The following is a 16777-nucleotide window of genomic DNA, read 5'->3' as shown; positions in this document are numbered from 1 at the left end:
GCGTCTCGCAAATCGCCAAACAGCTGTGTGCTTATGTTTTTGTTTTGTGTTTGGTATCACGTATCTATCATTCACCAAGTTACATGTGGGTGTGACATTTCAGAGTTTCAAATAAGCTGATCTTAATTAGATTCTTCTGCATTAAATGAAATATAAAGCGTATTTTTTTTTGATATAGCTCTGACATAATCGTTTGTATTTGTTAACATAATTGTGTTTATTAGCGTTTTTTAGAAGGTCGTAATAAAACTAAGATAAAAAAATTATATATTATTACCACCATAGCCCCTTCTGTATTTTATAACTTTCATTAAATGTATTTCAAGTAGTGAACTTCTTTACCTAGTCATCCACTAATTAATATTAATAATTTCATAATAACCTCTAATCCTTAATAATGAAATGATTATTACAATAAAGTTTGTTTACTTAAAAGATTAAAAAAAATTTCTTGATCAGCAGGGACTTTGTTACTAATTCTATATTCATTAATTAAACTTAATGGTTCTGCTCGATAACCATTTACAATTTTTTTAAAATTTTATTTAATTTTCAGTTATTATGGAATTCCTTAAATATTTTTTCGACGTAGAGATTATTTAGCAATAATGCGAAAAGCTGAAATTTATAAATGTATAATATTTATAAATGTTTAAAAGAATTTTTAGCAGCTATTTTGTACTAATTATTTTAGTTGAAATGTTCAATATACACAGTTTTATAAAAATAATTTTATAAAAAAAATGCATTTTGCTCCGGAAAAAAAATTACTTGAATTTGTCAATAGAAATTCCCTAATTGTTGCAGCAAGAACTTTTAAATTTCTAATCAAACTTTCCTTTATTATAATTTTGTGCAAATAATTATTATTAATAATATAAATGACTATTAAAAGGAATTAATTGAAAATGTTCAATTTTAATAAATTAACTGTTTTCGCAATCAGATTAATAACTTTTTTCATAATTTACAAATGGGAAAAAAGTCTTTGACAGTTTAAAAGTGAAAAGAAAAATAAGGTTGAGATTAAATTTATAAAGTAAGCATAACTCGAAGGAGGTTGAAGTAAGGGCATTGAAATCAAAATTTCAAAAGAAAAAAAAATCACGTTTTAGTGTACAGTAAGCAATAAACGAAAAATCTAAAACTAACTTTTACGTTCTAGGACTCAAAATTTAGATTTAGAATTTCCTTAATTCCCTACCACCATTGTAGATATTTACTTTTCACCTAACTTGTAAAATTATAAAGTTTAGAATTCCTTACAAAATCACTCAGGCGAAGTGATTGTGTTTTATTTAAATATTATATAGAAATAATTTTTCTAAAAATATTTCTTTTAAAGTTTTTATCAAACTTTTGCTTTTTATTTATCTATAGTTATTGAAAGTTAAGTTGATGTTTTTTAAGTTGAAATGAATGCCACCCTGCTTTGCATATTTCAAATATTATTTCTAAAGAGATGTATAACTTAACATTAAACACCCAGGACCCTACAATTGTAAATCAAACAATCACTACATTTATTTATTAAAAAACAATCTTATGACCTGATAATAAATTGATCTAAATCTTAAATGTGAGTTTTATAACATATAATTTATTTAAACTCAGCACATACATCTAACCTCTGTTGACGCCAATGTCTCAATTTTAAAATATAGTTTTTCTTTTATAAATTTTCTGATATTTTCATATGAAGGATAGTATTAAGTTCGAGAATTAAAAATTTGTGCCCAAAAAAGTTGTTAAAAATTATAATCATTATTAATATTTGACTACAGAAAGTTTTTAATTGAAGGTTGAAATTTTTTTTAATTATGTTATTTTTTTTAATTATGCTATTTTTTAATTATGTTATTTTTTAATTATGTTATTTTTTAATAATATTTTTAATTACCAAACTCATATAACAGTATTTAGGAATCTATAAATTTATGTTACGTATGATAGTTGCAGAATAACCTGCAAGCAATATATGTAAATAAAATATATTTTTAAAATTGTGCATTTTCTATTACATAATTGCATTTATTATTCTTATATTGAAAAGGTATCAAGTTATCTATGACCTCCATAATGAATGAAGTATTTACCGACTTTTATATATATTAAGGAATTGAATCAATTTTTCAAGTTTAAGATCTCATCTCATTGCAAAAAAAAAAAAAGTTATTTAATAAAATTATGCAAAAAAAAGTAATTTAATATATATTTTTTTTATAAGGAATGCTTCTAGTAATGAAACACTCTTTCAAACTTTATTTTAAAAATATTGATTACTTCGTTTACTACTCTATTCGTTTACTACTTCGTATATACTCTATTACTTTAAAGCGTGATAACATTTTTGAATACTTAATTTTTTTTCTAGTAAATAATATGTCTTTGCTAATTTCTAAAAAAAGAATCTTTATAAAAAAGCTTACATTATTCTTTTATAGAGAATATTGATTTAATAGAAAATATCACTAAAATAAAACAGGTTATGTTTTCTTACAATAAAAGTTAAATAGAATTAATTCTTCAAAATAGCGTTTCAATAAAACAGAGCATTAAAATGTTATGTTATTTTTTGTGATTGGTTCAGTAGTAGTAAATTATTTTTATTTCTTCGCAAACACAATTTTTGTAAAAAAATTGAATCTGTTATATCAAAAAACTAGATCGTTTTATAAAATATAAATTATAACGTTTAATAAAATATGAATACAGTGTATTTGTAAAGTGATCCTGATAATAAAAAGGTTATTTTCTTTTTTAATTCTCTTTTAAAAAGAATTAATTAGTTATTTTTATTCATTATGGCTAGACGAGGAGGAGAAAAAGAATATCGAATTACACTGTTTAGGTTAATGTAATTTCGTTCTCCCACCACATTTACGCGTAATCCATCGCCAATTCCACCTGCAATCGCCGCGTTTACAATCTACGGTATGTTTTGTCAATACGCCTCCCGTGCATTGTTATCCCAACGATCTACGCGCGAAGTCGAGCACTTTACGGTTGAACAGTTTAGCGAGAACCGAAACCGCCCACCCTCGGTCCTTACGCAGGCTGATCAAAGTGATCTCCCACTCAGTTACTGACCGCAGCCAGTGATGCTTGACTTCGGTGCTCTACTGGGAAACATGTCTTTACGATCAGTCCACTGCGGGGCAAATGAATAACAGATGCAAAATGTACATTAGTGTCCAAAGTATTCACACATTTTAGTAAAGTTCTAATTTCTGCCTGTTTCATTCTAGGAAAAACTCCTTTTTCATGGCTGTTTGGAAATCGTCCAGTGAGCATTGTTTTTCTTTTAATTTTATTATTTTTCGATATGTCGATATCGGATGCCGCTTTTCCACGCCTTAATGGCGAAAGTATGCGAAGTGATGCCAAAGAGAGAGAGAGAGAATTCTGCTCTGTGCCATTAATATCTCATTTCGATTTCCAATAGCACAGCACAATATGTGTAATTAGTGAAATTTAGAACCTCAGGAGAGTTCTAAAAGTTTTTAAATTGAATAAAATGGTAAAAATTCCTTTTCATAAGCTTTAAATTAATCTAATTTTTTAAAGAAATATCTGATTTCGTTCAAATAGTTATTTAATTACACTGATTTCGGGTTCAACATCCCGAATCGAATAGGTAGTTGCATTTATTTAAAATTCCGGGCGTTTTTCTCCTGTGCTCTTTACACCGCGTATCCAGGAGAAGAAACTCCAAACGTAGCCAGTGCTCCACACAGACGGCCATTCTCACTGAATGTGATTCACACATTTTCGATCACCACAGATTGGAACCTAGTTGGAGAGTTTTTCACAGGAAAATATTTTTCACCAATCAGGTTCTCACACTCCCTCGACGGCGATCAGAAGTGCGTGAACTGCATTCTGGGAGAATGGCCCTGAATGTAGTTGATCATTTCTGTGTCTCTCTACATTCTGTACAGATCATTATGGTATCTGTGTCTCCAGGTACCATAGATATTTACTGCATCATGAATCGTTCTCAAAACTTTTCTCTTAAAGAGAGTTCTTCGTCGACTGTTATTACCCAGGTATGATTTTTGTTTTCCCTTAATTCGGTGTCAAATTTATTCTGAACTGACTTCGCAAGCTTACGCCAAGAGTTGAAGCCATTGTCAAGTTCAAAACTCTTGCACATGGATCCACTGCCCTACCAACCAGGCTATCCCGGTCATGTTATTCAATTTTATATCCGTCGTTGAACAGCCGACCCAATTTTTGGGTTTACGACTTCTAATGTTCAGCATGTTATTCAATTTTTATTTTATAACTGTCGATGAACAGCCGACCCAATTTTATGGATTTACGACTACTAATGTTCAACTACGTAGCCTTGTAATTTTGAACCAAATCCAGAAGACAAGGGAACTCCTGCGCCGAGTATTGGGAAAAGTTTTGCCTCCGTGGAGGACTTTTTGATGGAGCTAACCCGCATTTGCGTTACATGGAGAGAAAGACCACGAGAACCTCCCACGGTTAGCCTGACGGCAAGGGGACTCTAACCCATGATCCGTCTACCACTGAGGATATTTCACGCCAGCACTGTGGTCGGTGCAAGCCGGATTCGGAATTCTTATCGACCAGCTATCGCCAGGATCGAACGCCGGTTCACCTCATTGGAAGGCGAACACTCTATCCCCTGAGCAATCGCTGCTTGCGTTATTCAATTTCATATTTTATATCCGTCATTGAACAGCCGACCCAATTTTGGGTTTACGACTACTAATGTTCAACTCCGTCTTCGGCCGGCGAGGATCGAACCCACGATCTCTTGGTCATGGTCCCAGCGCCGTACTGACCAGCGACCAGGCTATCCCGGCCACGTTATTCAATTTGTAAAAAATAAAGGTCTACTGATATTTTACACATACTGGTGCATATTTTGCTTTGCTTTCATTATAACTTAATTGTTTTTTTTTGCCGTTGATCTCTTAATAACAGTAGATACATACTATAATTCTAGGAAATAACAGTAATGGGGAAATACGGTGCACAACGAAGTCCCGAAATGGATTGTAGTTCTATATTTTTTTATGTTAAGGAGGGAAGGAAAAGGAATTATTGTCAAAATTAAAATTATGAAACTAAATCAACTTTGCTGCTCAACAATGGAGGCAATATTAGTCAGAATCTCTCGTAGTTTTGTTGCGTCATTTAATATTCATGTATTGCAATTTCTGATGATTTTGTAACCAAAGTAAGATACTCATTTTCGTTAACAGTACAACCGGAGTTAAATTGTGCTTAATTGTCTTACGTTTCGTTTACTTTAATTGTGCATAAATCAAAAGTGTGTAAGTGTGTTTATTTATTTATCTGCTTACATTTCTCGAGTACTCGAGAACAACATGCCTCTGTAACTCGAATTTTTCTCGAGTGACTTTACCTTGCTATCACAAATCATGTTTTAGGGCGAAATGGAGAAGTACCTTATTCAAACTATATTTTTATTTGCAATAAAGCAGCTATCATTTTTTTTAGCTAATTTCGATTATTAGTAAATTTGAATTTTTAGGTAGAAATAAGTTTTCACTTTGTTAAAACATGGTTTAAAAAAAGCCGCTACTATTTATACAATCCAGCTTACCTCTACCCCGTATAGTCTTGAGGGGTAGATTAGTTAAGACCAAACGTTTATCACTTAAAACTACATAAATGTAGAGCAAACTTTTTTTTTTTTGCATTTCCATTAGTTATCTTTGTGTTATCATAAATTATGTTTATTAGTTATGTTTTTATAACTGCTTGTCCTTGCGTTCTTTCCACCTCATACACTGGGCACGATTGGGCACTTGATATAATTTTCTGTTTTTTAATAGAAACAATATACACTTTATTTTCTTAAAATAATTTTAAGCTCTTTTAATTGACCATTTAAAAATTTTAAAACATATTTTAAATTAGATATCTTGTTTTGTTGTGTTTCCCTTCTAACTAATGAAGGAAAAGTTTCAAAAAGAAAATCCCAAACTACTAGTGCCATCTATTAATGAAATAATAAAAATCTAGATTTGTTTTTGACTTCGTCATTTAATAAAACCTAAGAGTTGACTTTGTAAAGGTAGCTAAATGTAACAAAAGTAGGCAGCTGAAAGCGTACAAAATATTTAATTTTATCAACAAACCACTAATAAAACAATATCTAAGAATATGTCAATTAACTGACCGAAAAACATGTTTTCTACGTTACTATTTAATTTAAATTTTTTTATCGAAACAATCTCAGCAATGCTTTAAATTATTTTTGATTTGTGTTTTTCCGTCCGTCAAAAGAACAACATGATTGGAAAAATCTTCACTCTTGGTGTTTTATATTTTGTCCAAGGACTTCCCTATGGTTTTCAAGATAAATTTATTCCAATGTATTTAAGATCGTCTGGTTTATCACATACGAGTCTATCACTAATGAAGTTATTATTGCTTCCTTGGCTATGTAAGGCAGGATTCGCACCCTTAATCGATATGTTTTGGACAAAATGGTTTTGGTTGCTTATTAGCTTGGTATCGCTAACAATCGTTTCCTTCTTGGGTATATTTCTTAGTACCACTTATTTCTGGCTGTTGGCTGTTTGGTTATTTTTCTTAAATTTATTTTCGGCCTTCCAAGACGTTTCTGTTGATGGTCTAGCCATGCTTATATTGCAAGACTGTGAAATGGGCCACGGTAATACTGCTCAGGTAGTTGGTTATAAACTGGGTAGTTTATTTGGGGGTGGTGTTCTATTTTGGATTCATTATTACAATGGCTGGAGTTATTTATGTCTTTCACTCGCTAGTTTGTATATTATGTCAATTGTGGCTTTTCTGCCATTGTATACCCAAAGGCTTATGACGAGTAGTTTTTGGATTCCAAATTTATCTGAAAAAGATAAAACTGAAAAACCCATCAATAAAAAATCTCCAGTTGTTGAAGAAACTCACGAAGAACTTATGAGACAGAGGCGATTTAGAGATCCACTCGAATCTTCAAGTGACAGTGAGAAAGAGGAACAACGAAAGAACATTGAAAAAAAGAGAAAATATAGTTTACATGAGATACCTAAATTTGTTTTTGCTACTGAGGGGACAGTGCCTGTGATATTTTTCCTTCTTTTTTATAAACTTGGTAATTCTGCTACCTTGTTAATTTGTTTAATGATTTGAAATTAGAATTTAACAAAATACATAACAGCATGAATTTAGCAAAATGCATAACGAAATTGATATCCAAAATGTTTTTTAATATTCAGATGCATTTAATATTTATTTTATAAGGCACATTTATTTCACCTATTAATAAATAATAAAGCTTGGCTAAAGAATACCAATATCTGGTGCTAGTAAATTTTAAAGTAAAATATCTTTATACCTGTTTGACATGAATTTTATTAAATGGTCATATTAAATTAAAATATTTATTTTTAATCACTTAAATGGTCATATTAAATTTAAATATTTGTTTTTAAATCACTTAAATGATTTTGGCAAAGATATTAGACAGGACTAAAAAAAGTGGAGAAAAAAGACCTTAAAATTTGGGAGCTCTATGGCAATAAAACCTTTACTTTTAAAGTTCGGCAGCATTTTTTATTCCATAATATTATTAAAAAGCATCAATTTTAAAAGATAATTGTGAAAAATAGATTCAAAAATTGTTACTTCTGTAATCAGAAATTTTTACTATCCAAAGTAGATTTGATCCCAATTACTTCAGGTAGAAATAACTCCTACTTAATGTATTATATATATTCAATGTAACTTTTATGTAGACTATATTTATTTATACTATATATATTAAAAAACATTAATTTATAAATTAACGTTATTATTTTTGTTGCTTTTTTATAATTACTAGGCTAAGATTAAAAATATTTGATTTAGAGTTCATACATATTTGTCTGCAATGTTTCTAAATAGCAATAAATGAATTTAATTCAGTAGACTTATTTAAATTAGATTTTGAAACATATTGATTTTAAATAATTTTATTATAATTAAAAATTTATATTTACAATTTATTTATAACTAATTCTTAATATAATTAGTAATATTAAGCAATCAATTTATATATAAATTAATTTATAAATTCATTTTATTTATAAATCTAATTTATTTATATATGTAGGATTTCTTCTTTTAATTAAAATATTTCTTAAAATTCTCACAACAGGTTCTCAACTTGTAAAACCATTAATACATCAAACATAATCATTGTTGTATAATCTGTAGTCTTTATTTTTGGTGTTTTGATAAAAAATAACAGTGGTACGTTATTTGTAAGTTGCTATTAATACAGCTCTAGACCTCTCTACTTGTTTGGCTCAGCTAGACATTCTGGGAGCCAGATTTATAGTTTAACATTTGATTTCAAGTAATTTTGTCCTCCATATAAATCAGGATTTATATTGTGGACATATCCTGTTTATAGAAGTCCTTATAAGTAGGGATGAAACGAATATTTGGCCACTATTCTGCATTCGGCCCTTTTGCCGAATATTTGGTTGGCAGTTGAACACTTATTTGTTAAGTTCTATTACTTGCACATGTTTTCCAAATTTATGTTCTGGAAGACAAATAGAAAAGCAAAGTTTGAAGAATTTAAACTAAGTTTCTTTATATTAAACTAGTTTTGTACTGCTGATTTTTTAAAATTTTGTTCTGGCAAGACAATTTCATTGTATCCTCAACATTTATGTTTTAAAAATTTTTTGTTGTTGTTTTTCGTATAGTGCAGCATCTTTATATAGCACTTCTGATAGACTTCATTCTTTTATTGTCACTTTTTTCCTGTACGATGAGATAGATAACCGGTAGCATACAAAATTGATATAAAACGTTAGAGTTATTTTTTTAAGATTATATTTTAAGTTATATAATTTTTTTTTTGGATTTTTAGACATTTTTTTGTTGGGTACCTAGGTAGATAACAGTTTCTGGCGTGTCCAAATTTTGTTAGTATTTCAAATTTTCCTGCATTACTCTTCAAGTATAGTTAATATTTTTGTTTTCTTTTTGTAGGAGAAAGAGGTGCCCTTTCTACATTTCCTATATTTCTAGTTGACCAAGGTGTATCAACTAAAGATATTGGCCTTTGGAGTGGAATTATTGGACAACTCTCTTCACTAGTTGGGTCAGTTTGCAGTGGGTGGCTTATTTCAAGAAAGTGGTATGATTACATTAATATATTACCATAATTTAAAAGAAATTTTATTCATTTTTGTATAATTAATGTTTTATGACGTTTTAATTAAACTTTGACTATGAAACAATGGTTATCTAACACTCACATTACCAAGTGTATGTTGATTCATTAAAAAAACTATGATATTTTATTATTATGTATTCTTTCTGAGCAAATTAAGAGAGGAGATATTAATACATTGTAATCTAATGATGGAACTTTTATGCACTATGACTCAAGCTAAATAGCCAAATATTGAATTTTATTGATATAATTTTTTTGTTTGAATATAATATTTTTTTTATGATTTTATTTTGTAATTTATTTTTTTATTTTGTTTGTATTGTGCAATTTTGATTAAAAATGTGTTTTGCTTTTTAAAAATCTTATATCTATCTATCTATCTATCTATCTATCTATCTATCTATCTATATATATATATATATATATATATATATATATATATATATATATATATATATATATATATATATATATATATATATATATATATATATATATATATATATATGTAACTTAGAAAGCTTCAATTAATCTTTTTATGTTTTAAATTATTTTGTTTATCTAAAGTTTTTTTTCTAATATAAAGTTTTAAGCCATTTATTGTTTAATTTATTGCCTTTGGGTATCAATAAAGAGCAAAGCTTTAATTAATATAATGTCTTAGATTCTTCTTTAATAAAAATGAATTTATTAGGGTCTCTTATTTAAAAAAATATTTTTTAGTGATTGTTTTTAGTTAGTGCAAAAAGCTATTTTCCTCAAACGATATTTTTCTCAAATTTCTTGCTTAAAGAGTTTCTTTTGTAGAAAATACTATTGCATTTTATCTACTATGATAAAGGGAGAGTTTATATGTCTTTATATACATTTCTTTTGTTACTCCAGAATAATTTGTGCTAGTATCCTATAATTTAGATGGCAGTGCAAAAGGCAAATATAGCCTTCAATACTGAAAAATGTTTAATTTTTTTGTTCAAAAGGGATGTATGAATATTTAATTTTGCTTATGGGATTACCATTACTTATTGCTACTATTAAAACTCCATACACTTTACTTTTAAATTATATAAAATATAACAGCCATGATATTTGATAGCTTACAGCTCTGTTTCATCATATGGTTCTTGCTCATTTGTTGACTTTTTGGTATCTTTGATTTTTTTTGTCATGTAAGTAAGCGCAAGTTTAAAAACTAATTTTTCATTTATGTTTTGTTTATAAATGTTCATTAATATCAATTCTCAGAATGTTTATAATTGTTTATCCCATATGAAGATCAGGTTTTCAGTTAGTTTTAGCTTTTTATAAAATAAATTCTTCATTCATCTTTTCTTTATAAATGTAAAGTTTTTTTTATATAAAGATAGTTTGTTGTTATAAATTAACTGTTATATATATATATATATATATATATATATATATATATATATATATATATATATATATATATATATATATATATATATATATATATATATATATATGCATAATAATTTTTTTTTCTTCAGGAATTTGCCCTTGTTTTTACATTATGTTCTAATAGCAAGAACTGTACCAATATTTATTCAATGGATTATTGTCAGCTTATGGTATCCAAACAACTCTGAAATGTTTAAATCTATTCTCTTTTGTAAGTACTTTTATAATCTTTAAGTTGTACTCACTTGTTAGAGTATGGAGTTTAATTTTCAGCTCTTTGACAATTAGAATAATAATACAGAATCAGAAATTTTATGTTTGTTAAATTTTTGTTTATCGAAACCTCACAAGTGCCTCTATTCTGATTCGTAAAATATTAACACTTATGATTTTAAAAAATTCTATGAGAATGTATGCGTAATTAAAGAATCCGTTGTTGTTTTTAACACTAGTTATCATTTCTACCTATCCATATTATTATGCAGTAATTTCTTCCCTAGTAGATATGTCTATGGAGTAAACATATGTCCTATGGAAATTTTTTTATATCCTGTTGGTCTGTGGGGGGAGGAGTTATCGACCATGCCAACCATCATCCATTGAAGGGTACCTCAAGATTGAATCAAGTTAGCATGCATTATATTCTAGTGAATTGATGTTTATTTTTCGTAGTGGTAGTTACGCCACATTTATGGTGTTGAAGTTGATCTAGTTGCAGGGGTCTGTTTAAAAGAAATTTCAGTCCGTTAACGGACCTTCACAAAATATCTTTTAATAAAAACGGACCCTTCACAAAATGTTTTAACTTAAAAATGGACCCTTCACAAAATGTTTTAACTTAAAAACGGACCCTTCACAAAATGTTTTAACTTAAAAACGGACCCTTCACAAAATGATTTTTCTTTTAATCGGACCCTTCACAAATTAGTTTATCTTCATTATTGTATTGTTAATTGAATAAACCCTTCCCAGGGCATAAAACAAGAAAGATAGATGTAAGCAAATTAAGTTTTGTCTTCAGCAGACGATTCTTCCATTATTTGTCCGAAATGAATATTCTGCGTTCTGCAGTATAGGCTAAATACCAAATATTTGTATGTTGCATCTCTAATTTAGAAGCAGCAATTGCTGTTTATTTTTGAAAATTTAATTCGTTTTATTATAATTTTAGAGTGCTAAGCATAATCTTGTATGTCTTTACAATTTAAAAACTCCTTGAAAAAGTTTTTTGCAATAACTGGACCCTATTTGCACAAATTCATAAAAGCAGGACCTTGTTTGAACGAATGTGAGTAATTTTTTCACAATTTCATGAAAACCGGACGTTTCACAAAATGTCTGGACAGACTTGTAAAAAATCAGGCTAACATTAGCATAAATAAAAGACCAGCACAACAAGAGCAAACAAAAAGAAAGTTGACAATTTTAGAAACTTCTTGGAGTTATTGTTTTTCAAACTTAGTTAAAGTATTTTTGTGTACTTTTCATGATAACTTATTCATAATTACTGTCATATAAATATGAATACTGATAAAGAAAAAGATTTTAGAGACATCTTAAGAAACATATATTGACTGGAGTCGAAAATTGATCCAGCTCATTAGACAATAAGAGGACAAATATCAATAATAACTTTTGCAGCCCATGCATGAGTTGAAATATTGTGAAACTTGAACTGCCCATTCAGAAAAAAAATTGACCAATGGGTTATCAGTGATAGCAGGAATGCGATCATAGTTTTCTCTTGTTTGTAATTTATTGTCCTTATATTTTTATTAGTAATTTTCATTTAAACCTTTTTAAAAGCTTTCTTCTAACTCATTTTCATCAAAAACCTCTTTTAAGTCCCTTCATGACCATCACATCAAATTTTTATAAAAAAAATTTTTTTTTTAATTTTTTTTAATCAGAATTTTTAGAAAGGTGTATTTTTTTTATGGATATAACATTGTAGTAAGGAAGAGGAAATTTTTTTGTGCAGAAAAGGAGGAGAAAGAAATTGGAAAACAAACATTTCTTTAGAGTTTATAATTAATGCTTGATTGCAATATTGTGAGTTTTAAATTTTATGATTGCATTGTGCACCGAAACAACTATCTCTTTTTAATAGTTCCAACACCACCTTACAGTTAGGAGTATTGCCACTGTTTTTACCGCTGGCTTAGTGACCACACAGTGTTTGTACCCTATATCCTCTTTGTATAACTACAGGGGGTATTTCATACTGTGAATGGAATTCCAAACCATTTATTTGTAACTCATTTAAAAAATTGCCAACAATAGTTCAGATGGTTATTTAGGTCATGAGACATTTTTATCACTCCAAAAGTGTCGAAATTAGAATTAAAATGTTAATAATTTAGAAATGAATCTTGGAGATCTGATGACCAAAATTGTTTAAAACAAGCATTTATCATGTTATTTCCCTGTTGAATTTATGTAAAATGTAGTATTAGCTGTGCATACATTGTAGTTGTATGCATTTTCCTTTGAATTTTAGTCATTATGATTTTAAATTTAAATAATATAATGTATTTTTAAATTGTTAATTAAGTTAAAATTGAATTAAGATTTTATAAATTTTAATTAATATTATATCAATTTAATTAAAACAGCTAACAGCAGGAAATTTTTTAATAAACATGTCCTTTTTTGTTAGTGTACTGTTTTGGTGAGGCCAAGAATGTTCACTTTATCAAGATCTTACCATAGTTTCAAAAGTTATACATTTATGAGCTATTTTTTTGTTGTTGTCGTAACAAATTCTTAAAGCTTTATGATTTATAATAAATTATTATTGAGCTACAATGGCTATGCGAGGGATTGTGACTGGAATTGAGGGGTACCAGCTTGTCTGGGAAATAAAGACAGCTTGTGCGTGATGACCACATTTCCAAGTCATGCCATTTGTCATGAAATTCTGGAGATTTACTTTCATGACGATCTGACTGGCACACAATGGGCAATCGCAGAAATGCTGAGAATTAGATATTATACTAACTACTAAGTTAATTTCAGCATTTCTTTTTTATTTGTAGCATTTACTGAAAGTTTTTTTAAAGCAATTTTGGTGCTTTTAAGTTAGCTAGTACATACAATATAATTTATCTTTCTTTTAAAAAATATATATTTTTTTTTTTGTTTAATTTCTTTATTTAATTTTTGTGTGTTTAAAAATAAAGGAAATACACAGTATTAAAAAAAGTCTGGCTGAGGTCTACATTTTTTGGAAACTTTTTGCTTGGGCCCACCTAGCCAAAAAGTACCACAATTTTTTTTTTAATATTATATTCATTTTGTTACAAAATGTTTCTATTCTGATGAAATGTTTATAAATGAAATACTTTTGAAAAAATATTTTTGGTTTATTCTATGATAGTTTTGTAAAGTTATGTGTTGTTCTAGTTTTTAGTGCTTCAAGTCTGTGCGCTTTAGAGTTTACAGCTGGCTTAGTGACAACTGCAGTCTTTACTCTCATGATGTCATGTTCTCTTAAAGCTCCTCCAACGCTTCAGGCCACACACTACTCTGTTTTATCGTCCATCGAGGTAGCTGGAAAGCTGCTTTTTTCGTCCTTTGCAGGTGTGCTGATTGATTCCTATGGACTTGGATACACTTATTTATTATTCATTACCTTGTCATTAGCAAGTTTGTTAATATTACGTTTAATACGCTGACCTTAAATGTGGGTGAAATCAATGTCAATAACAGGAACTAAGGGCGGAATTTTAATTTATACTATCATCTGTTTATTTTTTACCTTTGAATTTTATAACTTTCTTCTTTTTATGGTTATTAATATCGTACAATGCAGATGTATTTGAACCAAGGATATATTTGGTTTTAAGAAAAGTCCTGGTAATTAGACAATTTTATTAAATGGCTATATGACTATGCATTTGCTAGGCATGTTGGAAACACCTCTTACATCTATAACACTTTTTAAAAAAATAAGCATGCATGCTCGCTCTTACTCTAGCTTGTGTTTTAAAACCAAATGAAACTGGAAATCCATTTTTCTCAATGTAATTATTTTTATATAAAAAAAGAAGAAACTTGTCTCTTTACTGAAATTCTTTTTCTTTTATTCTCTTCTTCTCACTTTCATTGAAACTAGACAAACAAAGACAAGTGAAGAGGGTGTTCCATTTTCTTAGGATTCCAAAAGACAAAAAAAAAAAAAAAAAAGGGCAATCTTTTGACTCACTTCAAATTGAAGATAAAGAGAGTGCTTTATTCTAGTATGTTTAAATTTTGCTGAATGATAGAGGAGCTTAGGGTGGAAAATTTAACTTTAGACTAGATGAACATTTTAGGAAACAGTTTTTAATACATATTTTTATTACAATTCTTAAAGATTCAGCCGAATAAATTGATATTTTAGACTTTCCATAATGTGCTTTTGCAAATGAAAAATTAAATAATTTCAAAGTTCAACTTAGGATTTCTCTCTCTAAGCTTTTGCAATTATATTTGTGACACTTATTGTGTTGATTTACTTGTAATAAGAAGCATTATTGAAATTGGATCTCTTTCGGATGTGGTTAAAAAATGTTAAAGATAAGTGATTTAAAATAAAAGCAATGCTATTATTATTTAAAAATATGTTATTTATGGTTATATGGTAAGTTATTAATTCACATTGCTAGAAGAAAAAATACTTCTTACTGACCAGTCTTTAAAAATGTATTGATCATCATTCTGTTGCACAATGGAATATTTTATAATACTTTGAATTTGTTTTTATTTTGACTGCAGTTGTGTTTTTTACCAAAAACTTTACCTTTAACATATATATGTATGAATAAGTGTGCATGTGTATGTATTCTAATTTATTTATATTTTCTTACTGAATGTATTTATTTGGAGCATTGTTTTTAAATTGCTCATTTATGTGCATGAAACATTAGTTTTTTTAAAAATTAATTTAACATATTCAAATTTTAGTTTTCATTCATATAAAAAAAGCTTTGTTAATTCCAAAAATTAATGATCTTCTGGCTTGATCATTTTAAGAATGAGTAGATATTTAATGTTTTTCAAATAGTCTTTTGTCTGTTCTGCAAAGTTGAGATGTTACCGTAACTCTGTAACATATTAAAAAGTTACATATGTTAATTTTTTTAATAATTTATTCATATTTTAACAGTATTTCTTTTAACCTCTTCCTATTTGTTTGACATAAGTAAAGAAAATATAAAAATAAGCAAGTTTTTAATTTTTAATCTGTGAGTCAAATGATTAGTTAAAAGGTAACACTGATTTGGGTTTAGCCATCTGGAATCATTGAATGAAAAGGAAACATGTTAAGCTTTCTCTTTTATTTAGCTATTGTTATAGAAATATTAATTATAATATTTTTACTTCTTTATATAGCTATTGTTATGTAAAGTATTTTAATTAATACTTTGCTTGATATTATATTACCATTTTCAAGTTTTATTAATGTGCAATGTATTTTACTCATACATATCAGAAATATTTTAACTTTCCTTATTATATGTTTTTGTTATATTTATTGTTTCAACTATATTAATTTAATATATATTAATATTGCTATGGGAACTATAGTGTTAAATGTTTTTAGGTAAAGTATTAATCAGAAAAAGTATTAAAAATATACATGAAAAGGTCCTTATAATACACACGAAAATTATTTATCGCAATTAAATAGTGAGCACTAATTTTGCTTATGGACCATGTCTGTTGTTATGACATTAAATGTATAGAGTAAAAGGTGTAGAGAATTGTTAAAAAGTTCACATATTTCATATTACTGAGTTATTAATATTGAAAACTATAGTAATAGCTATAGCAGTGTGATTAAAGTGTTACATAGCTTTTACTTATGGTCCTGGATTTGGACCTCATCTGTGATAGGCTACCACTACATTTATCTGTGATGCAAGATCAGTTTTTTCGGAAAAAGTATAATAGAAAGTTCTAAAATTGAATATAGTCTAGCTGTGCTGCATTTTGTGCCTTTGATCTTAAAGACTAGACATGGTCTAATCATACTTGTTGAGCCATAGGCTTTATAACCTATTAAGCTAGGAATTACTATAGGGGTAGTATATAGATATAATCATTATGAATTAAAAAATGTCTCTGGTTTCTAATGTATATTTTTGTGTTAAATTGTTTTTATGATTGTAC

The 16777-nt window shown here is 28.1% G+C and overlaps 1 protein-coding gene across 1 annotated transcript; it reads left to right on the top strand.

Moving 5' to 3' along the window:
• The first annotated feature begins 6100 nt into the window (after positions 1–6100).
• On the top strand, positions 6101–14743 carry LOC107457518 (solute carrier family 33 member 2). The gene is made up of 4 exons (XM_016075682.4): positions 6101–7123; positions 9016–9163; positions 10711–10832; positions 14027–14743. The coding sequence occupies exons 1-4, from the start codon at positions 6298–6300 to the stop codon at positions 14296–14298; spliced, it is 1368 nt and encodes a 455-aa protein (XP_015931168.1). The 5' UTR covers positions 6101–6297; the 3' UTR covers positions 14299–14743.
• Positions 14744–16777: the final 2034 nt, after the last annotated feature.

The sequence above is a fragment of the Parasteatoda tepidariorum genome, chromosome 9 (assembly GCF_982258835.1).
Source record: "Parasteatoda tepidariorum strain Cologne lab strain chromosome 9, Ptep-v5.0, whole genome shotgun sequence".
NCBI lineage: Eukaryota > Metazoa > Arthropoda > Arachnida > Araneae > Theridiidae > Parasteatoda > Parasteatoda tepidariorum.
This window is presented reverse-complemented; position numbering and strand designations above follow the sequence as displayed.